The 23,389-nt window shown below is 56.9% G+C and overlaps 5 protein-coding genes across 5 annotated transcripts; 1 reads left to right on the forward strand and 4 right to left on the reverse strand.

Moving 5' to 3' along the window:
- Window positions 1-739: 739 nt before the first annotated feature.
- GGS23DRAFT_595978 (uncharacterized protein) lies at window positions 740-2,392 on the reverse strand (the record flags this gene model as incomplete). The annotated part of the gene is made up of 3 exons (XM_051518408.1): window positions 740-1,488; window positions 1,580-1,699; window positions 2,173-2,392. 3 exons carry the CDS (start codon window positions 2,390-2,392, stop codon window positions 740-742), a joined length of 1,089 nt encoding a protein of 362 aa, XP_051373055.1.
- A 632-nt stretch (window positions 2,393-3,024) lies between these two features.
- Window positions 3,025-6,600, reverse strand: GGS23DRAFT_620148 (Adaptor protein complex AP-2 alpha subunit; the record flags this gene model as incomplete). The annotated part of the gene is made up of 7 exons (XM_051521076.1): window positions 3,025-3,386; window positions 3,453-5,413; window positions 5,475-5,809; window positions 5,869-6,158; window positions 6,230-6,273; window positions 6,360-6,373; window positions 6,449-6,600. 7 exons carry the CDS (start codon window positions 6,598-6,600, stop codon window positions 3,222-3,224), a joined length of 2,961 nt encoding a protein of 986 aa, XP_051373056.1. The 3' UTR covers window positions 3,025-3,221.
- An 892-nt stretch (window positions 6,601-7,492) lies between these two features.
- GGS23DRAFT_495022 (S-adenosyl-L-methionine-dependent methyltransferase) lies at window positions 7,493-9,180 on the forward strand. The gene is made up of 2 exons (XM_051514429.1): window positions 7,493-8,079; window positions 8,142-9,180. Exons 1-2 carry the CDS (start codon window positions 7,810-7,812, stop codon window positions 8,958-8,960), a joined length of 1,089 nt encoding a protein of 362 aa, XP_051373057.1. The 5' UTR covers window positions 7,493-7,809; the 3' UTR covers window positions 8,961-9,180.
- On the reverse strand, window positions 9,180-10,902 carry GGS23DRAFT_495012 (uncharacterized protein). Its single transcript, XM_051514428.1, has one exon. It carries the CDS (start codon window positions 10,795-10,797, stop codon window positions 9,400-9,402), a length of 1,398 nt encoding a protein of 465 aa, XP_051373058.1. The 5' UTR covers window positions 10,798-10,902; the 3' UTR covers window positions 9,180-9,399.
- Window positions 10,903-11,171: 269 nt separating this feature from the next.
- Window positions 11,172-12,845, reverse strand: GGS23DRAFT_563956 (Arp2/3 complex 16 kDa subunit ARPC5). The gene is made up of 3 exons (XM_051516117.1): window positions 12,156-12,845; window positions 11,872-11,999; window positions 11,172-11,758 (listed from the first exon to the last, which is right to left on the reverse strand). Exons 1-3 carry the CDS (start codon window positions 12,408-12,410, stop codon window positions 11,536-11,538), a joined length of 606 nt encoding a protein of 201 aa, XP_051373059.1. The 5' UTR covers window positions 12,411-12,845; the 3' UTR covers window positions 11,172-11,535.
- Window positions 12,846-23,389: the final 10,544 nt, after the last annotated feature.

Consider the following 23,389-nt stretch of genomic DNA (forward strand, 5'->3'; position numbering starts at 1 on the left):
TTCCTGCTCGCTTCCAGCCGACCGCGTGCATGCGTGCCGGCGGAATCAGATTCGGGCATGCCGATCGTAGTTCCATATGCACGTAATGGCAAATCTTAGAAGGACGACGCCTGGCAGCACCACCGATTGGGCCAACCGCCTCGCCGATTCCGACGTTGTCCTTAGGCATATTCTTTGGGTTGCAGTTCACACACAATTACATCGGGAGGCTGGCTGGCTGGCCGCCTCTCTACGCCGATAGCATACTACTTTCCCGGGTGCTCGCTCGCTTACCGACCTGTCGTGGTCGTGCACCAAGCTCGTAGACACATCGCAGAACTGCAGTAAAGCCATTCAATTATGTAAAGCCACTTAGGTACATTCCAGCCTCCAGAGGGGTTTGCAGAGCGGACGAAGAGATGCCAGGCACCAATCAGCAGCCCCTCAATATCAGGCTGTAACGTCAAAATAGAGAGAGATGCAAGAGCCTCTCTTTGCCTCTACGCGTCAGAAACGGGCACAAAGGTGACCATGACGCGGATCGGGGTATCAATGTCGGAGACGTCTAGACACATTTGTCATGATCAGTGACATAAGAAAGAAGAGAGAGGAAAAGCCACGAGCAGCTCTGGACTGCTGAGAGATATCTAGTGCGTGTCTGTTGCCAGTTCTCTTGGTCGGATGTCAAAATGAATTCCTGCCTCGCCACAGTGCAGGCGTTCCCAAGAGATTGTAGCACTTTTGATCAGGAGAAACCCTGTCACAACTCGTTTTTCTGGCCTTCATCTCCTTGTCGAACTATAGTCATCTTATCGATGGTATCTATATCAGGCGCGTCGCGCACCACTTCGTCGTCTTCGAGTGGCTCGGCGAGCTTGGACCACTGTGAGAATAGATCGACCTCGACGAAGAGGCTAGAGACAATCACCCGAAGACTCCTTACGGCGCGAACAGCTACCGAAAAGGGGTTCATTTGCTGAATCGAAAACCCTGGAGATGACCAGGCGTCGGTGCCGGGAGCGGTGACGCCGCCTTCGTGACACGGAGTCCAAATGTGGGAACGAAATGGATTGGCACAGTACATCTCGGGCACAGCGTCGTCCGTTACCGTAGTTCGTGCTGAAATGGCAGACGAGGACGACTGGAGAACCGGGGCGGACACCATGGAAGAAGTAGCAGGCTGAGAACCGTTCGGGGAAATGGACGACGTCACGGCGGGTGTGTACGACGACATGGGTGGCTGAGGACCAGTGAGGGCAGTAATACTCGACGCAGAAGAGGCATGACCGCCTGGACCACAGAACAAATCGGTCCCCGGCGGTGTGACAACGCACGTCACCGTAACGGTGACGATTAGGGGGTCAGTTGGCGAGCCACCCGCAGTAGACGATACACCAATCTCAGCACCATTAGTCGCGGTGACCGTGGCAGGTCCGCAACGAGGCTGTCTCTGGATTGCGCTAATTGGCGTGACGATTTCTTGAGTAGGAAAGATTGAAGAAGACGTGGCTAGAAACAAGTATATGTCAACCAACGGACGAGATGGTGTGATACGAGAGGACTGGTACCAGCAGAACCTGCTGGTAGGGAGACAACTTACATCCCGTCATGCCCAAAAAAGAACCAGGGGCCATGGCAATCGTACTCTCAGTGGGAGAGATCGTCAAAGAAGTTACATTAGTCTTGGGATGATCCGGTCTCTGAGAGTCGGTAATGGCAGCTTCGAATTCCGTCGTTAGCACGTCATCACCACTTACGCACAAGCATGCGTCGGCAGAGGGAGGAGGGAAGGGGGGGAGGGTGCTCATTTTGCTATCTCCGTCCTTCTGGGATACGAGATGCCTAGATGAGGCGTTGTCAGGGTCCTAGAGCCCATACTTACCCACTGTGACGACCAACAGGATGACAATGGTACTGATCAGACACCACCAAATGGCAGGGTGTGGCTCCGGTGTCAAAAAGTGCTTTACTCCTTGATGCGGAGAAGATAGGTCAGCTTGCTTCCGTCTTACATACACACACATTCACACACTCTTGCCCCCCGCCGTCGTCGCTCGCCCAGCTCCGTGGCGAGAGACACCACAGAAGCAGCGGCAGAAACGGCAGCAGACTCCGCCCATGGGAGCAATTCCCGGGCAAAGAGAAGCAAGACGGGAGGAAGCAGAGAGGGAGAGAGGAGATGGATACACATACGAATAAGCTGGGCCTTAACACCGCCAAGCACGGAGGCAATCCCAGCCAGGAGGCGGGCACGAACGGGCTGGCCTTGAGCCTGAGCGGGCTGGTCCTGGGCCTGGCTCTGGGACTCGGCAGCGTCGCCCTGGCCGAACTCCGACGCAGGGACCAACTCGATAGCGTCGCTATCGTCGTCGTTCACCGGGGCGCGGTGCGTGACACGGTCGCCGGAAGCCATCTTGTGGTATGCTCAAGGATCAGAAAACGAGGGTGTGAAGGGGTAGCGTATCTAGGACGCGAAGGCTCTTGACGATGATAGATCACTGACGAGGAAGACGCGAGACGCGAGGAGAGGCAGAGATGGAGCGGGTGCAGAGGAGTGATGGTGCAGAGGAGTGATGGTGGAGAGGTGATGGTGAAGGGGAGGTGGGAGAGAAGAGGAGGTGGGAGAGAAGAGGAGGGAGGAGAGAAGAGGGACAGAGAGAGAAGAGGAATTTATATAGGTGAGTGAGATGGCGTCTTCTGATGGCGATTTTGAGGGTGTCATGGTTGGGATACTGTGTACAGACAGTGGTCGAGCCTGTTTCGACAGCATGGTTTGTGATACTGTGTATAAACACCAGGGCTATGATGTCGTTTTCGACCATGGGGTGTTCCACTTTCTAAGGAGCTAGTTTGGTCGACAGCTGCCTATGATCAGGGCACTGGGTTAAAAGATATGAATGTGCTATATAAGACTTGACAAGAAGGGATAGCATTTACAGTATAACACCCTTCTCTGCTGTGGGAGTCAACTTGAACATTACGACGGACTAGGTACCTGATCATGACTTACAAGGGCCTTCCGTCCGTCAGGGGCAGCCATACAACCCTTCTAATAACACAGCGATCTTTGCTTGAGACATGTTCAATCGCATGCTGCCTACAAACGCCTTTTCGCTTGGCCCGAAAATGCACAATACTGCACAGTTGCTTTGTCGCCTTCCTCAAGTATCGCTTGCCTCCCAGGTCCTGGCTGGCTCCCAGGACACACAAGTCAACATGCTCCTCTCTCCTAGGTGTGCTTTTTACTTCACCATTATGCTGCTGAAGGTATCGGATATCTCTTGGCGTGTTGGCGTCTCTCGGACCTCTGGTGTTGTCGAGGCACCTGCTGATATCCTCTCCTCCATCAGCTTCAATAATACAGGAGGCACACTCTCGTCAGTGGCCCTGATTGTCAGCCGGACCATCTATGGAAAAGTTGTTTTGTTAGCTATAGTCCAAGAGGGGGAAGCGATTTCCGGAGTGCCTCTCACCTGAGACGCATAGTTTGGCTCCAACCTCATGAGACAGCCGAACTTGCCTCCTTCCGAGGTATGAAGCACGCTGGCTCCGACAAAGTTTTTAGTGTTCGGATCGACACCATCCAGCACTCCCCATCGGAATCCCTGGATGGTCTTGCGGATGAAGCTTTCCGTAATCTCTCTCGACCCGGACCTACCGCCCACAAGCCTGATAATTTGCTGGGCCTCACGTGGTGGGCCGCCAATCTGCTTCCACCTCTTGAAGAAGTCGTCCGCCGTGAGATCCGCCGGTTCCATGAATTTATGGGCCGTGAGCGGAAGCATCAAGGTGAGCGCCTGAAGGGCACCGGCAAGATAACTAATCCTGATCGTAGGACTCTTGGCCAGCACCTTCTTCGCCTCGAACATTATGATCTGCCGCGATTGTCCGCCCTGCGTGATAGAGCTTTCGGGCAAGGCCTTGACATCCCATGTCAGGTTGGGCTTCTCGCTTTCGTCCAGGTCCAACGTCGTGGTGAAGGAGCCTACAGTGGCCGGAGTCTTGTTCGTAAAATACAAAATAAGACATGCCATCTGGCCCCTATATTCAGAACGGACGCCGACTTGAATTTGCCCGTCTTCAAACAGGACCCCGTCTGCCTTGAGCAACAATTTATTATAGCCAACCTCCCAGCCGGGAGATAGATGGGCCGCGCTGGCTAGATTCGGCGCCTTGAGTAGCTTCTCCGGGATCGGTCCGGCATTCATATCTAGCCCGGCCAGGTCGTTCGAGTGCCCATTGGTGCCGTTCGAGGCGCCGTTCGCCAACCCGTTGCCGTTAGCTGGGCCATTGGAACTGAACGTCCTCCTCAAACTAGGATTCTTGACCATGCTTAATTCCGTCGCGTCATTGTTCGCGTCCTTGCCACCGACGACCCATGTCCGCTTATCGCTAGTTCCGGCGTGCTTCTGGTGGAGCCTCGACAGAAGTGCGGACTGCCGCTCGGGGAACGGTGGCATTTCGTCGCAGACGGTCCGCAGCAGGTCATCCGTCGGTAAGCTCGCCAGCGTCAGGTACTCGTAGGCGCGTTGTTGCAACTCGGGGTCCAAAGTATGGCTATACACCTCAAAAACATGCAGGAGCTGAGGTTTGATCTCCGGGAATAGATTGACAAACTTGATGAAGGATGAGAGAATCATCGCGCGAGTGCTTGTGGAACAAGCAGGGAGCTTCCTCGATAACGCCATGAATTGCTCGACAGGGCTGCAACCCGAGTCTTCGGCAATCAGGTGACCAAATTCCCCTAGGATATACGCGCCAATCTTGACCAGCGTCTCGTGGCAGTGATCCTGCTTGACATGTTGCAAAGTATTGTGCGCGGCGTAGACCTGAAGCTCCTCGTTGTTGGTCACAATCTGTATAACGCGCTGCCACACCTCGTCGCTCAGATGATCTCCCGCGATGGCTACGAGGCGGAGTGAGACGTTAATGTACCATTGGATGTCGGTAGCATACTTCTCCGTCAAGATGGCAATCTTCAGCGCCATCTCCTCCCGGATCGCGAAGTCGGCGTTCTGCAAATAATGCAGCAGTTCCGTGACGATAGGTCCAGAATTGGTCGAATCGCACATACTATATAGCAAATCGAGGCCCTTTCTGCGGACGCTAATGTCGCGATCCTTCAAGGATCCGAGGATGACCTCCTGATGCTGCTTTATAGGATCGAGGTTTTCGGCCCGAGCTGCGAGATGCGTCATAGCCTCCAGACCTAGATACCGCACGTTCGTCTCCCTCGACGTGATGAATCGGCCCAAACGAGACGAGATCTGCTTCATAAGCGCGTGCTCGGTATCTAGATGGATGATGAGGTTAATAGCCTCGAACAAGACAGCGTTCTGCGCATTGTTCTGCTGCACGTTCTTATTCGTCTCCATGGCCAGGTTCAGGATCTTCTGCAGCGACTCCCGAATCATCTCGCGGACATGGCTATCTTCTGCATAGTCGGTTAGCGTCTAGACGGCACGGCAGCGCCTAGAGTCGACGGCGGTTCATACCTGAGGGCGGGAAGTACTGGAGCAGCCGCAGGAGCTTGACCTGCAACCAAGGACAGGGGACTTTGTAGTACAGGTAGTCGACACTAAAGTCACCATCAATCAATATCCGCTTGAGACGGGATGCGGCTTTGACATAGGCGCCCTTGTACTGATCCAAATTATCCTGCGCGACGGCCATCACCAGAGAGGTAACCGACAGAGCCACTCCTAGATCGGTGTCGTCCATGAGCGAGATTATCCGCTCCGCCCATTGCGGCTGGATTATGTCGGGGTGCTTCCGATAGAGACGGAGGAGGGTGAGAGCAGCCTTCTTCTTCACGAATGCCTTCGAAGTCCTACGCTCGCTGTTAGATGGTTGCGGTGATGCGGACAGGCGGACGACTACGGAACATACGGCGAGATCAAGAGTCTATGGACCTCTCCACTAAGAGCTTCTCCCATCTCCCGGCCACCCACGTTCGCGATCGCGTGGAGGGCCAGACAGTTGAAGAGTTCGTTATGGTCCAGAAGGTCCTTCCGTATGCTGTTGACGACCAGGTGTAGTAATTCGTGCTTTTCGTGGAGGAAGAGCGTCATAGCCAGATATCCGATCTGCTTCTCCGAGTACTTGTTGGCGGAAATAAGATTGACTGCCTCGAGGTGTCCGAAATCGACGTTCCAGCCCAGGATATAGATATACAACAGCTACGACCGTGGTCAGATTCGCGCGTGCGCAGCGGATAAAGGGGGAGTTGGGGGGGGGGGGTTCCTCGTACTTTGCAGACATATTTCTTCTTGTGATATCCGCTCAGATTACCATCTATTGCGCGTTAGTCACCTATCGCCATCTCGAAGTTCTACCGTCGCGACGATTCGACGCCCGTTGTAGGCGGAAATGCAGCGTACCCTTGAATTTTTGCCTGGACAGACAGTACGGGTTAGCATCCTCGGCTCCATCGACGGCAGCTAGTAGGAGGGGGGTCGTCTCTACGCACCGGATATTTGCGAGTTCTTTGTTGATCCTCTTCTCCTCCAGATCTCTCGCCCGCGCATTTCTCAGATCGGCGATGAACTGGACGAGACCTCGCATGTTCGAGTTGCTGCTGCTAGACCGGCCGAGGAAGCCGGCAGCAGCGGAGGAAGCCATGATTGCAGCTGTGGACGAGGTGGCCCCCTATTCTTATACGGCACTGGCTACTTCGGTCGCATCAACAGACGCAAGGCAGCGGCGGAGGCGGCGGAGGTGTCGGTACCGGTAGCGATAGCACACGACACGCTTAATGTCTACAGCAAAAGGTGGATTCCGAGTCTGGCGGTCCGATATCGAGAAGAAACACGCTTAGAAATGCGGCTCTCATGATAGACCGGGCCAACCCAATAGCATGGTCGAGCTCACTAAGCGCAACGGGGACGGCGGCGGACAAGGGGGGGCTTGTCTGGAAGCGAAACGGCGAGCAGGAGGGTTAGGAGTATTTCGCGTAGGAAAGCCTAGTGACAGTTGACGGGTATGCTTTATCTGGGGTAGGTATCTCTGTCGGGGTATCGGTTATCGAGAGGACCTGTCGGCGCGGCAGATCCTCGTTGATGCAGCAGCACTCAAAGGATTTGGCAGATGCTGGGATTCGACGACTCGTGGCACAACGTCGAAGGGGGAATGCCGGGAACACATGGAGGAAGTGCACGAACAATGTGAATGGCAGAGAGAGGTGAGCCTGGCCCTACTTGGTGATTCTAGCAAGAAACCGAGCGGCCAAGCAGAAGCACACCAATCTGCAGCACGCTACCATTTCGTGACCAGTCCACTCCCTTAATCATATTCCATCCTGCCGAGCTGCTAATTAATCTATTTATTATTAAGACGGCTTCCCTTTATCACCTAGCCCGGCTCTGGGCCATCACGTCGTACCCGTAGGTACCGCGTCCTGTCGCCTCATAGGTCTAGGTACCTAGGGTAAGGTGCCTTTCTGCTACCAACGGTACCTACCGCTGCGTTGCGCCTCGTGTGGCTTGACATCCCTTCTCCTTGCAGTCAAGAAACAGTGGTGTGGAGTGGCTTATCGATACCTATGAGATCGCCGTGCTTCTCCTCCCATCTGGGCACGCTACACCACCCACCACACCTAATCTCGAACACACGACGCCTCCATCCCACAGTGATAACACCACCTCGCCCTTCCACTTCAGCGTCACGGCCAATGACAACTGCAGGACTGGTTTTGTCGTACTGCCATCCCTCAAGCTCGCGGGGACACGTGAACCGTGCCTGCACTGCATACGACATACCTACACGACGTCGACCTGCCAAGCACCAGGATGAAGCGGGACAGTCCATCCCATTGACCGCCCACCGAAGAGGATGAATCGCCGCTGTCTGCGGGGGGCGATACGTGCACCACCGCTTGCGCTGCAGGTCCCTGGGAGGAGAGCACCAGCGGCGAGAGCGAGCTTGGCGACGCCGCCGCTGCGGTCCTACGCCTTCCAAGCTGCAGCGCCACCCGTCCACCAGGTCTTCAACCGCCGCACGAAATGGCTGCAGAAGGAGCGCGCCGCCGCTGACGTCGAGAGCAGCCGAGTGGCCGACTATCTGAAAGACGAAGTGGCCGTCCGCCTCTGCGACCGGTTGCTGGTACGCTCGAGCCCCTCCCGGCCCCCGCCCGAGCCGATAAATACTCACAGGTACTTCGTTAGGACATAAAGCGCCGTTATCATAACGTCCTCGACCTCGGCGCCAATGCCTGCAACCTCGCGCGCGCCCTGACCCGGGAGAACCCAGACCCGTCCCAGCCGGCTTCGGACCGGGTCTCGACTCGGATTGACCACCTGTTAGCGGTCGACTCGTCCGAGACGCTACTGTATCGGGACGCGGACCTCGACTTCAACAAGCACATCAATATCACGAGGCAGGTCTTGGCAGACGAGGAGACGTTGCCTTTCGAGGCCAATTCCTTCGACTTGGTGCTAAGCTCTCTGAGCATGCACTGGATCAACGACCTGCCGGGTGTCCTGGCCCAGATCAACAACATCCTGAAGCCCGACTGCGCCTTTATGGGCGCCATGCTCGGCGGCGACACGCTCTTCGAGCTCCGGACGTCGCTGCAGCTAGCCGAGCACGAGAGACAAGGCGGCATATCACCCCACGTGTCGCCGCTAGCCGACGTCCGAGACGTCGGCGGGCTGCTGCAGAGGGCGGGCTTCAAGATGCTAACGGTCGACGTGGACGACATCGTCGTCGACTATCCGGACACGTTTGCCCTCATGCAGGATATGCAGGCCATGGGCGAGGGTAATGCCGTCATCGGTCGCGAGATGGGCGGTATCCGGCGGGACGTGCTCCTGGCCAACGACGCCATCTACCGCGAGCTCCACGGGAACGACGACGGGTCCATACCGGCGACATTCCGCACGATCTACATGATCGGGTGGAAGGAGTCGGGAGACCAGCCCCAGCCGCTCCCACGAGGCAGCGGCGAGATGAATCTAAAAGATATCTTAGAGAAACAACGATAATAGAAGCATTACCGTGTTTGTTTCATTTTCCTTTTCATCAATGCGTATCTTCTTCGTACACAGAGCTTCTCACTCCCGAGCAAAGTAGCGTCTCTCATTTCGGACATACAAATAAGGGTATCATCAGATGAAATCAGGCAGCTAGGGAAGCGGAGCGGCTGGTGCTTCCAGCCGTCCAGGCGGACGCACAAGTCAATAAAGTTGCCGAAAACTTCATCGTCATCGCAAAGGCGACACTCGCGTCTCCCGCCCAGGCTCTCCTGCTCCTGCTGGAATAGCGACGGGATCGACGGGCCCCAGAACGGGGGTAGTCTGGTGGCCTCGGTGGTGTACCTCCGGCCGGTGTCCGCGGTTTGGAGCTGGCTGTACAGGTTCGGCAGTAGGGGGTGGTGCGGGCTCTCCTCGAGGCGCTCGACGGGGAGAGCGTATCGCCGCAGCGCTACCTTCGAGGACGCGTTGTGCCGTGCCTCCTACAGTCGGCCGGCGTTAGCATATGTATCATCTGACCCCCCCTTCCTTCTCGATCATGAAGCCTAGAGAGGCGTTTTGGCAATAGATACCCACGTGTACCTAAAGGAGGGCCTACCGGAGAATCCAAGGTAGACCTTTGTGGCACATTGAGGCCATCTCTGCGCGCGGCTTCGCCATGACTATGGTGGCTAGTGCCGCTCACAGAAAAGAGGTCCGAACTGTTCTCGATTTCCCGAGTGTTTGTCATCATTGAGTGTTCATTTTGAGGTTTCGGGTCCTTGTGGCCCATGCTCTTATGTGCGGCCAATATGCCTCCGCTTTCGAAAAATATCTTGCAGCGGTCACAGTAGTGGTGAGCTTCTTCTTGGTGCTTCAGCAATGTGGACATCGAGGCAGATATCCTTTTACATCCTAGACAATAGTATTTATTGTCTTCGCCGAGAGCATGTCCGCGCAAGTGCTCGTTGAGGTCGTCGGTCGACATAAAGGGCCCCTTCCGACACTCTAAGCAGAGGTGATGGTACCGCTGCCAGTGGAACAGGAGGGCAGCGACCTCGTTGAAGGTCCTCTTGCAGTTCGAGCACTGCCGGTGGTCCAGTTCCGCCAGTCTGTGGCGCTTCATGGCGTTCGGGCTCTCGAACCACTTGTTGCAAAGCCTACAGTAGAGGTGGAATTCCTCGAGGTGGACGCATAGCTGCATGGCAGTCACGCACCTGTAGCCGCACTTCTCGCACTCGAGCTTGGGGCAACAACTCCTGTGGGCCGAGAGGAGGGCCTCCGTGGCGAACGCTTCGTAGCAGTGCTCGCATATATTGCACTTCGCCCCGGCGGGCTCAGGGTCGTCGAACTTGCTAGCATCGCCGGGACTCTTGTCGCCGGGATGGTAGATGCTGCAGTGGCCCTCGTATGCTTCCGCCGACGGGAAGTCGACGCCGCAGTCGTCGCAGTAGATGTGCACACGGTGCTTGTGGGCGATGAAATCAAGGGGGTCCGCGTAGGTGATGTCGCAGGTGTTGCACGTAGGGTGCTTCTTGGCCAGGTGGTCCTGGATCTGGGCCCTCTCGAAGACGACGCCGCAAGACGGCACCGGGCACCTGGCGTGCTTCCGGCTGATGTGGTTATCCAGGCCCGACTTGCTCCGGAAGAAATCTGTCTTGCACACGGGACAGATGTTGTGGAACACCGGGTCCTTCAGGTGTGCCGCGAGCTGCTTCTTGTCGAGCCGCCGGCCGTCGCAGAGATCGCACTGGCCTCGGTCGCCGCCGGCCCGGGAGGCGTGCTCAGCCAGGTGCGCCTCGGCGGCATCGGGGCCAACGAAGTCGGCGTTGCAGGCCGGGCAGTGCCAGGTCGCCGGGACGGCGCCCATGGCGGCGGCGGGCGACGGGGATGGGAGATGTGTATGAGGTGAAAGAGCTGGGAGGTAGACGATATGGGATTCAGCAGGCTCCGAGCACCGGCTAGATGAAACGGTCGACGGGGAACTGGCGCGGAATAGGTGTCCGACGTGATAGCTGATCCAACCGATGGTAGAGTGGAATGGCTCGCCTGATCCGGGACTCTCGCTTGGAAAGGGGAAATGAGAAAACACGGAGATGAAATTTGCGTGCTACGGGTTACCTCCAAAACAATGGGATCACGGCGCGCGGTGTCGAAAACAAGGCAGATACACCAGTCACTCCGGGGACGAAGCACGGTATCGAGTACCTATAGACGACAGATCACCATGTAAAAATCACGAAATGATTAAATAATAAATAAATAGATCAAGATCACATCCCGTTCCAGCTGTGTAAGTAGTTGGGTATCAAACACACGAGAACGAGACGGCGAACATATAGTCAATATACGACAGACACATTGAATTGGGAATTATTACGGAAGCCATAGAGCTGGAGCACACGAGGTGAGGCAGGACACCCGCTGTGATACCGACACGTCGACACACCGCTGATATATACCAGTCAAAAAAGACATTTGCATACATTTCGAGGCTACCCAGATCGAAAGAACAGGATACGGGATAGAATAAATTCAAGACGCCATTTTCTGAGGCTTGCTCCGCGTCACATGGTCTCTGCTGCTCGGTCTCTCTCCCCCCTCGCCTCTACACCTTGCGCCAGTCCGTCATGCACCGCTCTATGCTGCCCAGGCCCGTGACGTCGACCACCTTCTCGTGCCAGCTCAGCAGCACGCTCATGGCCGTGCCCGTGGACTCGCTGGGGATGCCGGGGCGCGAGCCGACCTGGCTGAACCCGGTCGGCTGCGGCGTCAGGTTCCGGGTCGGCGTCCGCCCTCCGGCGCCTGCGCCGCCGGACATGCCCTTGTATCTGCGTGCGAGGTCAGTATAGGTAGCTGAAACGCCACGACGGTAGCAGTCGGTCGGGCCTTGCCTCGTGCTTAGCTAAGGGGGATGGGGGATGGGTTACGACGAACGACTTACAGATACTTCATCAGCACGTCGAGCAGCTCGGAGCCGCCCGGGGAGCCGTAGATGCGCAGCAGCATCGGGGTCATGTCGCTGGCCTTGATGGACTGCAGGACCTCGAGGACGGTCTGCAGGTGCTGGTCCTGTTGTTGCGCGACGACAAACGGCGTTCGAGGTTAGCATTGCCATGTTCCACTCGGGCCCTCTTCCACCCATCCGGGGGGGGGTAGGGGTGGTAAGGGGGGGGAGACTTCTTCATCGTCCACTGCGAGACGAGATGGTCAGGCCATGTGTCGTACCTTGGCGGCATCGCTACCGTTGTACACGGGGCTCTCGAGGCTGCCCCTGAGGGCGCCCTCAGCGTCGCCGCCCCGAAGCAGCTGCCGGACCTGCGCGTTCAGCTGCCGGACGTCGGCCTCGCCGACCTCGAGCAGCGGCGGGTGCAGGGTGGAGGTGTCGAAGTTCTGCGACGAGTCCGGGTCGAGCGCGTCGATGTTGATCGTTCGCCAGGCGTCGCTGAGCGTGGCAGCCGTGTGCTGCTGGATGATGGACATCGCGGCCGGCTTTCTTCCTCAGGAGAACACGCACGCGAAGGCAGCAAGAGGAGGGATCGCGCTAAGGCCAGACCGGACTAGACCAGGTTGGAACCAGGATGCCCGACGGGTGTATGTGTGAGTGTGTGTATGTGTGTATGTGTGAGTGCGTGCGTGCGTGCGTGCGTGTATGTGTGGTATGTGTGTCTATTGTGTGTGTGTGCGTGTGCGTGTCGAGACGAAAGGCAAAGCCTAGGTCCGTCTCCCTCGCCCCCTATTTTTTTCTCGCAATTGGTGCCCAGTCGAGAGGCAGAGCCGTCTGTCGGTTCCGTATCCGAGTTGCTACGTGTAGCTCCCCGGCCTGTGTGCATGTGCGTGTGCGTGTGCGTATCTGTATGCGTGCTCTCTCGCGGGTGCCCGTGTGGGCGTGGGCGTGGGCGTGGGCGTGGGCGCGGGCGTGGGCGTGGGTGCGTGCGGGCTGTGGGCGGTGGGAGGGATGAAGCTCCTGGTCGACTCGATGCCGCCAAAGTCGGGTTGGAGTTCGGAGTTGTTTGGAGAGAGCGAAGATGGAGATGGTGGGGGAGGTGACGTTGCCGTCCGCGGCTGGGCAGCTGCGAGTGGCAGTGGGGCGAGGCTGCAGCTGTGGCTTCCTCCTCCTCCAGAAGGGTATAGGGGCATAAGAGGGTACCAGGGTACAATGGTACATAGGCGCAGCCATCTCGGACAGGCAGGTCGCTCCGTCAGCTGGGCTCCGTTGCGGCTTCCGCTATGGCGTCTCCTCGTGGAAGCGCCGGAATTCTGTGGGTAATGGCGATGGGTAACAGCAGGGCAAGTCCACTCCCCGAGGCAGCGTGGCACAGAGCAGAGAGGGTACAACGGCCGCGAGGTATCCGGCTGGTAATCGGTTACCTGGCCCGTGCCGCCAGCGAACTATTATTATACCCAACCGTGGGTGTATACGTACAACACGTATACCTACTTCATGTATACTACGGCATGTATACTGCAACATCAGGTGCTGCCGCGGGCCTGCTAACCACCCAGGCTCCTCGGTGTGGCAGCTCGTCTGTGTGCTAACATCCTACATCCTCCAACACGTCAACCCGTCCAACCTACATGCGTCCCGGAAACATACATCCACGCATCGGCCTCTGTCCAGATCCTGCACGCTATACAGCGATCTGGAAGTCCCGCCGACCGATGTTGTGCGGCCTACTCCGAATCCTCCCCAGCTCGCTCGCTCTACGTCACCTGCTGCTCCAACAACCCTATAGAGCCACCCTACAAGCGAGCGACGCGGCGGCCGAGCCAGGTGCAATGTGAGGCTACCAATCGCCGTCGACACCACCGGCTGCTTTCCCTTTTCCCGTCCAAACTTAGAACATCCCACGAGTCACCATCACGAGCGTGTCGGCGTTTCAAGATGGGAGGCCACTTCGCCCAGCCAGAGCGGCACCTATCGTCTCTAGCCTCGACGTCAACCTGGTTGCAAAGGGGCCTGGATGCGGCGTAACGAGGACCTGCCTACGTCGGACGGAGGCAAAAGCGTACAGCTCAACCCCCCCCCTCCCCCCTCGTGAGGAGAATGTGTGGCGGTTGGGCTCGAACCGGCCAGATATTGCTTCCCCCCCCCTTCGCTCTCGTTGCCCAAACTCCAGACGCCCAGGCCCTGCTTGGCCGCCCTCCCTCTGCTACAGGCCCCCCCCTTCCCCTCTCCCCCCATCCACATTTCGACTCGCTGTCCCCGACACGCATACACACAGAAAGTAATAGCCGGCAAATTGTATAGGCCCTCGGGGCTGATGGGGGAGTTTCATGCCGATGACGCTGGACCCTGGGGAAATACACACATGCCATATGGACGTATGCACGCACCTACCTGTATGCGTGTGAGGGTGAGGGTGCGTAAGTGGTGTGTAGGTTTGTGTGTGTGAGTGTGTTCGTTCGGCTGAGATAGCCAATGTCGTCGGCGGCGGGCAGGGCCAATTATCCGAATCCAACGGGGTCTCGTTTCAGGCGGCCAGCCCCTGCTGAGGTACCACGTGGGAGCAGAGCCTACGCATGTATTCGTTAAGGCGTCGCGAGCCGCCGAGGGTACTTACAGAATACATACATGCCCGGTCACCTGGCGACCAGGCATGGTAAAGGGTCCTGATTGATTTGATAGGAAGAGGATGCCGTCGTACGGGAGGTCTAACATGTTCACCCATGCCCGACGAATTCGCACAAAATGAGACGAAAAATTATTTTATTTTATTTTGAAATTTCCCGAGCTTCGTGACATAGCCCAATCCTATCAATCCTACCGGACCACACGTAGGACCGGGGTTCCAGTGGGTTGGACGGGTTCTTTAAGTTGTCGCGTCGCGCGTCTGCAGATATGATGAGAGGAAGCCCGGTCGGCCGCGCTCATTGGGCTCGGGACTTTTGCTTGCGCTGTCGGCCACGAGTCTGGAGAGTCGTGAATTACCATTGACGAGAAACCGAGTCGAAACTTGTTTTTTTTTCTTCTCTCGCTCTTCTTAATAAACGGGAAATGCACAGGGTTATGCATACAGTCCGTCCGCTCCCCTCCCCTATCCGTTACCTTCTCCGTAGACGACGGACGAGGGAAAAAGGCGGTTGGCGGAGCGACTCGCCCTAACGGACAAGGCAGGCAGACGAGAAGGACCCTTTTTGTCCTGCTCCGAGCAGTTGAGCCAATCTGGGTTTCTGGTAACGTACGAGGGTCCGCTAGCGAGAACGCCGGAACGCCACAAATCTCTCGCGTTGCCAAAATTAGACAGATAGCAGCTAGAGACGGTAACGCACCTTGCCTTGCCGCCGGCAGGCAGAGAGGAAAGGGAGAGAAGAGGAAATAATAAGGTTGACGCGGTTTAGGGAGGTTGCATAGCTTTCTGTGCTGGCTCAGCCGACAACCTACACTGTGTTCTCCTCGGTGACGGGGGACCAGTCTCGTTAGACATGGATACTACGCATATACGGAACGAGAGTTGTCGTGCACCCTACGTAGCATGTTTGACCACAAACCTGAGAGGGCGCTGGACGGCATGGTTGTCCCCCGTCCTGGTCCCCTTTTTTTTTGTGGCGGGTTTTGTTGCCGTGGGTTCAGAGAGACTTTATTTCGTCGATCAACCGCCCAGTCTGCTCGTCCCAACATTTCTATTAGCCGAAGGAGTTTTTACCGGTTTGCTTTGATCCTTCTTCGTGTTCGTCCGAGCTCGAGAGATGACGCTGGGAGGAGGAAAAAATTTTCCTTCTTAATCTGACGAGCACGTCAATTCGGCGAGACGAGCGCGAAGAGAGAAGAAGAGGGCGTGCGCGCATGGCTAACCCGCCGTGACGGATGGCTTCCCCGGTGCCACAGGTAAGGTCAGACAGGGGATGCCTGATCCTTGCCCAAATGGAACACGATAGGTTCCCAAATCCCGAGATACATATCGTAAGTGCCGGGGGTTGGGAAGGGGACCCAATAAGTCCCCTAATTCGACGGGTTTCGTTTTCCCTCGAAGGGCGAGAGCTGCTGATTATAGGTAATATAGGCCGGCGTTTATGCTCTCCAACAACTTGAGGCCACACATATTGAATCACGGGAAGCAACCCCCTTCCCGGGAACTAGGGGCGAGACATCAACGGGCTACACCTAAGGCGCCGGATGGGCAGGTCTATTAGGGACTTCTTGGGAGCAAGCGGCTGGGGGAAGGGTTCGAAATAGGGAAAGGCTAGAAAATAATCTAGTGGGTCTGGAAACCGTCCCGACGGTCTCGTCGCGCTCCACACCGTCTACTTTGTTTAGGGGAAATCAGGCCGCCCACGGTCCTGGGATGACAAAAAGCAAAGAGAAGAAAAAAGGCTTGCCCGAAGAATTGGCTCGGAATTCCCAAGGCTGACATGGGAGCACGCACCACACGACGCTTGCTCATAAAGGGGGGCGGGCTCCTTCTGGCAAGCCCACTCGAGGGTATCTCCTTTCTGAAAGGGGGAGCCAACCGCATCTCGATCCAGGCAGCTGGTAAACATGACTCCTGACCCGCCGGAGACAATATACCGTGAGAGGGGTTCCTGGATACGACGACGAAATATTCCCCGGACGGCCTAGACCCTGCATGGGATGTCGGATGAACTCCCGTGACGGTTCCCCCCCTCGAGGAGTACGGGGTGTATGAATGTATGAGTAGGTATATAGAGTATGGATGTATGTACCTGCATATGTACTGGCGGGCCGATAGGGAATCCCCCACTCTGTGGGCCTCAGGAGAGCCGTCGACGTCGCCGAACCGGTGGTAGCAATCCTGGCCTCGCTGTCTCCGATAGGCCGGGACACCACGGCAGGAGATGGCGGCGACCGGGGGGTGAGGCTGACCGTGTAGGTATCTCGAGGACTAGTAGTGCGTGAGGCGGCAGCACAGAGTCGGCGGACGGCTGAAAGGGGGGCCTCAGCGGATGTGACCAGTGCGACGACCTGTGCCGTGGTCGAGATGTATGCACATGCATACGCACGCGCGCCCATTGCGTACGCCGCGTGGTGGTGAGCCGTTCGCATGGCGATCGAGTCAGATCAAACCAGGCCGGGCCTGGGTACGCGGCCGGGTGGAGATCGGGTGATGGGCCAGGAATAAGAATCTGACGATACTAGGGAAGCCTCTCAGGCCGCCGCCGGCTCACTCGCTCACTCTCACGCCACGCCACCGGGTACGGGGGAGACCCCTTTTGGTCGTACTGGCGAACGTGGGTCTCTCTCTCTCTCCGTCTTGCTCGCTGCGGCAGCTGGAAGTCAAAGTCCCAGGGACTTGGGTTCGGCAGTGTGGCGGGCGGTATCAGCAGGGAAGACGCCCGGCACCCAGCCAGCCCTGGCCCGCCCTGCTTTCCTTTTTTTATAAACCTCCGTCGCAGGACCGGTGTGAGAGGATGGGATGATGTAGGCATGTAGGTAGGAACAAGATAGCGCACGTACATACGCACACGCATACATACATACCTACACACACACACATACCTGCGTGCAGGCCTCCTCGTACGTACAGACCGCCCGTCGTGACGGGTTTTGCTCCTTTTGCTTTTGATTTCTTATTTTTCCCCCAAGCCGGGCCCCCGGGGGGGGGCTTCATTGGCCAGGGGCAACGCGCAGGTTAGGATCGCCGGACCAACGAAACGCGTGCGAGCAGATTCCATGCGCCGATTGAGCCGCTGGTTCGAGAGTCACATGATGATAAAACACTGCATTCTGCACCGACTCGCCCACCGCGTCGGAATGTTGAGCCTCATCGGCATCGCCAGGCGTGCGTGCGTGCTGCTTGCTGCGCGAACCCAGCGGTCGCGCGCGGACGGCCGCCCCCCTTCCTTTCTCTCCCCCCCCCCCGGTCCGGCAGGGGGAGGGGGGGGAGGGAGAGAGGAAGGGGGGAAGAAAAGGAATGGCAAATAATGCGCCCAGATAATGCGTCCACTTTTCTGCCCGTCGTCCTTTCGGGGGATCATCGCCGCGGGCTTGCCGAGCAAAAAGGGTTCGACTCGTCCCCTGCTGTCGCGCGTGGACCACGGCCGCGCGAGCCACTCGTAACGCGACGACAACCGCTTTCTGACTAGTCGAGGCCCAGAGCAGCAAGGCTCTCTCGCGCTATTCTTGGATCGCCACGGTCACCCGTCGCCGTGCCAATTCGAAACGAGAAAAGAGGCGAGATGACGGGAGGCGGGTGCAGAATGCGACGTGTTCTGTTCTGCTCTGCTCTGCACCTGCCTACGCCCCGAGAGGTGCCTGCCTGGGGACATGGCGCGAAGAGGCGAGCGAGATTATACCTTGGGGTGACTGCCAAGGCAGGTACCTCGGATGCGTGGGTTGCATGTAACAGTACAAGGGAGGCGTGTATGTACCTAACCTATGGGGCTTGTAGATAGAGGCATGGTGTGTAGAGGTACCTAAGGTAGACAGGTATGCACATCTTGTCTCGATACCTGCAATTCGGTCATGTCCCAGGGCATGACGGGGGAGGACAAGGAGCTGGTAACGCGGTGCGCGTAGGTCGAGTCATACTCATAAATTAATTTGGTAGAGGGATTTCTTCGGAGCGCACCCGGGCTAATTTGCACAGGTCCCTACATATGTGCTAATGCAGGAACTGGAAAAATACAAGGAGTGGAGAGCCATGTGGCATCGGTGGCAGCTTGGACGTCCCGGGCAGGCTAAGCTGCGCCTTGGAGGCATGTACAAATTTGTATCCGGTACATGGCTTGCCTCCCATCCGAGCTCCCTACCCCTGGATGCGATGCCTTCCTCTAACCCCCCCGGGAAAGGGGTGGCATTGTGCCGGTTTGGGGATTCTGATTGATCAGTCTCACCGAGTCCTGCCGCGACGTGCGACCGCGTTGCAGGCTCGCTTATTAGTCGTGGGCGGGCGAGGGTGAGAAAAACAACAGCGACGGAAAAGGGGGTTATCGGGGGCGGCACAACGCCGTCGCGTCCATGCGAGTTGAGTCAACTCAGGCTGTGCTGATGCTGATGCTGATGCTGCTTAAGCACGTAAAAGGATGAGGTTTTCCCCCCTGGTCTGCCGCAAATGGACCGAGCCCTCTTCTCGAAAGCCCCCCAGAACGGGCGAGTGGTCCGATTGGGAGGGCATTCCACGCTCCTTGGCAATGGTACCTAGGGCTTCCGCACAGCTGGGAAGGCTGGCTCGGTACTTTGCAAGATTGGGGCCAGAGGGAGCGCTTGGGTTTGGTTGGGTGCCGCGCTTGGGACGGGGAACGGGCGCGCTCCTATTGCCTGTCTGGTCGTCTGTCTGCCTGCCTGCCCGCCCGCCAGCCCAATAGTGCGTAATGTAGGCAGAGGGGTGCCCGACGGGCACCACCCGTGGATGCAGGGCGATGATCGATACCGTCCGCACACACATAGTTGAGCAGCTAAGTTTCAAACAAGGTTGACGGAATTGAGGCGATCGACGTGGTTTTGGCTATTTTCAAGATGGTAGGGGCTTGGTACGGGTGGAGAGGGAAAAGTGGATGTATGGTGGTCTAGAATGCGAGGCCCCCTTCCGCTGGGAGAGACCCGGTTGCTATGGCCGGATTGCTACCTGACGTTACGCCCCGGTCACCTGAAGCGCGAGGTACCTGCCTACCTCTACCTGCCTCTCTGCGGATGTGTGTGCGATAGCGAATCGATCGAATTACCTCCAAGCTGTAACGACTCCGACCGCCCAGAGAGCGACGTCGACTGGTATCGAGCATCGACTTGGCATGTATGTACACGCCGCGCCGCGTCGATGTATGTACCTACCTACCTATACCTCCGACCTAACTCAGGACGCGCTGCCTAATCTGACCTTGCGGGCGGAGTGCGTAGGAGGCAGTACCTACATACATCCGCCCGTGGATGGGAGGCCGTCCGCAGCGACGACGACGACGACGGCTCCACCTCATTTTCTTCTAGAAGGCCTCGTAGAAACCCCAATAATCCACCCTTTCATGCGACCCACCTCGTGGCCCCCGGCAGTACCTCAGGTACCTCCAGGCAGGTGGGCATGTGGGACGTCTCTACCTGGCCCAACCCAACCTTATGCATCGCAGGTGTGCATTGTCGGTATGAAAATAGCGACACGTGCCTGCATACAGGTAGCATGACAATGCGGTCCTGTCAACCGGAGGTACGTACACGTAGATCCTACGTGTGTCCGAGGCTACCTGCCGCATCAGGTAGGTCGATCTCTCGAGGTAGACAAGCCCCGTCTGTACGTGGGCAGGACGGCAGACCGGTAAGGTAGGTATTCTTGCAGATACACACATACGACGCCCGCAAGGCGAAGCACGCCTTTGCTGCACCGTACCGCTCGATTAACTTGGTCGCATTACGAAGACAGACGGACGTTCGCGCATGCGGGATTCCCGTCCGTGCCCAAACGGCCGGGCCCCAGTTACACTGCGTTGCTCGTCGTCGATAACTCCCCTCCGCCGTTTGACCTGGTGAGTTGGCCGTTTTCATCTCCGGGGGCGCTGCTGCAAGCCGGCCTTCCGGCGACGACGATGGCGAAATTGCTCTCGACGACATCCGCCTGTGCATACAAGTACACATAAAAATATATATATATATATAATAGGTGTATACACATACATACATTCATACCCATATGCCCATACCCGGTAGATGAGCGTCCAGCGCTAGGTATTGGACGCATGTATGCTATGCATTCCTGTCTCACCCCCATGGGCGCCATGCTTCCCAGGATATCGTGGCGCGCAAGCGAACAACTGCGTAAGCGGTTGTGTCGGGCTTGTCTCGGGAGACGAGGAGGGGCCGGGTCGTGTTTGTCGAGGTGAAATTCCGCTGTAACTTGCCCTCTACGGCCACGCCTCAGCAAGCGCAGCCTTGCTGGCCTACGTCTGCTTCGTGCCCAACGTGCGCGCGGCTGCGATGTGCTTCCTCTCTCTCTCTCTCTCTCTCAGTAATCGGACCGGTCCTCGGCGGCTACGCCTCGCCAGCTTTGTCGATGTCCTCGGAAATGGTGTCAGGACAGACCGATTCGTCCTCGGCGAGGTGAGAAGACTGCCAGTTCGGCTGAAACCTGTCGGTGTCACGACTCTGCGCATCCCTGTACGATGATAAATACTGGCCACTGGATCGTGCCCGGAATGGGGAGGACGAGGAGGCGATGCTCTCAACCTCGCTGGACGCCGTCTCTCGGGCGCCATTGCCGAAAGGAAATCTTGTCTAGGCTTCCCGCGCGTGATACCTAGTCTAAGAAGTCCCGGAGCGCGGTCGACGCCAGGTAAGCAGAGACCAGCATCGCCACCATTAAAGCGCGTGTCTATGTAGGTAGGTAGGTAGGTAGGTAGGTAGGCATGTATGCATGTCTGTACGTATGAGTATGCACGTACGTACGTACGTATATTATGTAGGTGTGTATGTGCGTAATGTATGCATGTCTGTATGTACGATCGCCGACCCTAAGCCCTCCCTCTCGCCCCAGGCCAGGTCAGATCGCAGCTTCACGCTAGGTTACTCCCGTCTGCTAGTTGCAGTTCGGACGAAATACGGGGCTATTCTCGTGCAGAAGCCAGTGGAAGTGATCGAGGTTGCATGGAACATTCCCTTCAATGTTCCGGTGCGTGGGAGGTTCGCCTGCTGCTCCAGGCCTGATCCGGCATTCCCAGCTCATCTAAGCGCTGAAACAGTATCGAATAGTGCGAATCACGTTCCGAGTCGTTGATGCAATATATCGTGGGGGATTACGAGTCGATGCTTGCCTTGCTAGCTGGCATATTACCGCCCGCTATTACCGTATCCTGTATGTGCTCAACGGTTCGGCCGTGGAGAGACGCATGTCATTCGGGCTTCCCAGTAGGTAAAATTACTCACACACGCGCATTCGTACATCCAATACATACCAGTACACGCGGGACCGGGGATCGATTCGATATTGCCCATCTATGGACATATGTTACCTGCGCAACCCAAGACATCGAAGGCCGTCGAGTACGAGGGCAACCTATGAGTATACGCGGCCTCACCTCCTAGCCCCCATGGCTACCTCCTCTTCTATGGATGTGTGTGTATAGGTATACGTACGTAGGCACGTACACGCATGAACCAGCGAAGCCTCCGTCTGTTACCTGGCGTTGTCCCGTTTTACCATGTAGATACGGTATCGTCAGCTGACAGCATAGTCGTGTAATTCCGTAAGATGAGGATAATGGAAGATCGATGAAAAAAAAAAATACCATCAGCCACACCTCGCCGTAGCTGAACGTGGGTATTTTTAGCCCCTTGATTTCGGTAACACATTACTGCGCCGAGCCGGCGGCATCAACCGTGCTGCAGTGTGCGCTGTCGTGCGAGGCTGCGCGAGAAGCCCGCACAGGGCGATCGTCGAAAACACCGTCGTGGGCGTGCAAAATTATCCCACCACAGGCAAATCTCGATTCAACAAATCGGTTTCCATAGCTTTGGGATGTGCGACGTACCTCAATACTGTGGCGCGCGCGCGTACTTTCGGGGATGTCGCAAAATGCGACCGCTGCTTTCGGTCTCATTCCAGTCAGGTTACTCACACCGGCAATACATATGTGCGCAGATTACACAGATCCAGAGCCGCGAAAGAGGGAGGAATCTAGGTATCTTTGCTCGAGGATGTGGCATCCTACTTCATACGTCACCACGTCACAGTCGTCCTCAAAAGAGAGAGAGGCCGCAGCCCCGGCGAGACAGGTGTTCGTCGCGCCGCACAGAGAAAAAAAAAGAGGACTACCAAATCTGGCGACGCATACTAGTGGTCGGGTATGAAGCCGTTAACTTCTATGCTTGCGAGGGAGGACAAAAATGCGACGGTTTGTGGCGATGACCCATCATCACTCCAGCCGGTGCCTGCTGCGCAGACATGCCCTACATTCGACGAGTTTCCAAGTTTCAAACTGGCTGGGTTGAGCACGGATTACCGAGCCTCCAACGAGTCAAATGAGAGAGACTGCAGGGGAAGGACATCTCCGAGCGCAGAGGAAAGCCATCATCGTCAGCGTTTTCCCTATCAATCACCTTGCTTACACCGGGCCACCGGAGGTAGGTATTACAATACGTACATGTCTCCATACATACAGGGCAACGCCATGTTTCCCCATGCCAGCGGCAGCGGAATGTAGCAGCAGAGATAACGGCAGCCAGTATGATGCGGGTATGTATGTAGGTAGGTACCTACATATGTATGTATGTGTTGTATTGTATGTAAGTATCGTATTGTATTGTGCCATCGGTCAAGCGACTTTGGGGAGCCACCTGCAGACAGTCCGATTCCTGTGGCTCGATCTTCTCTCACTCTCACACACACACTCTTCTCCCTCTCCTGTCTCCGTCCGTCAGCGAGGCGCGGCGTAGTGGCTCGTGTGTCATCCCTGCCCCCTCAATCCGGTCACTTCATGGTCAAATTATTGTTGGTTCCGTCTTCCCCTAGTTCCGCCGACCCGCTTATGGAGCTCACAACCCGCCACAACACCTAGGCTCTCGCTGTCTTTAGGCTACATCA

The sequence above is a fragment of the Durotheca rogersii genome (assembly GCF_024521655.1).
Source record: "Durotheca rogersii strain YMJ 92031201 chromosome Unknown GGS23scaffold_7, whole genome shotgun sequence".
Lineage (NCBI taxonomy): Eukaryota > Fungi > Ascomycota > Sordariomycetes > Xylariales > Xylariaceae > Durotheca > Durotheca rogersii.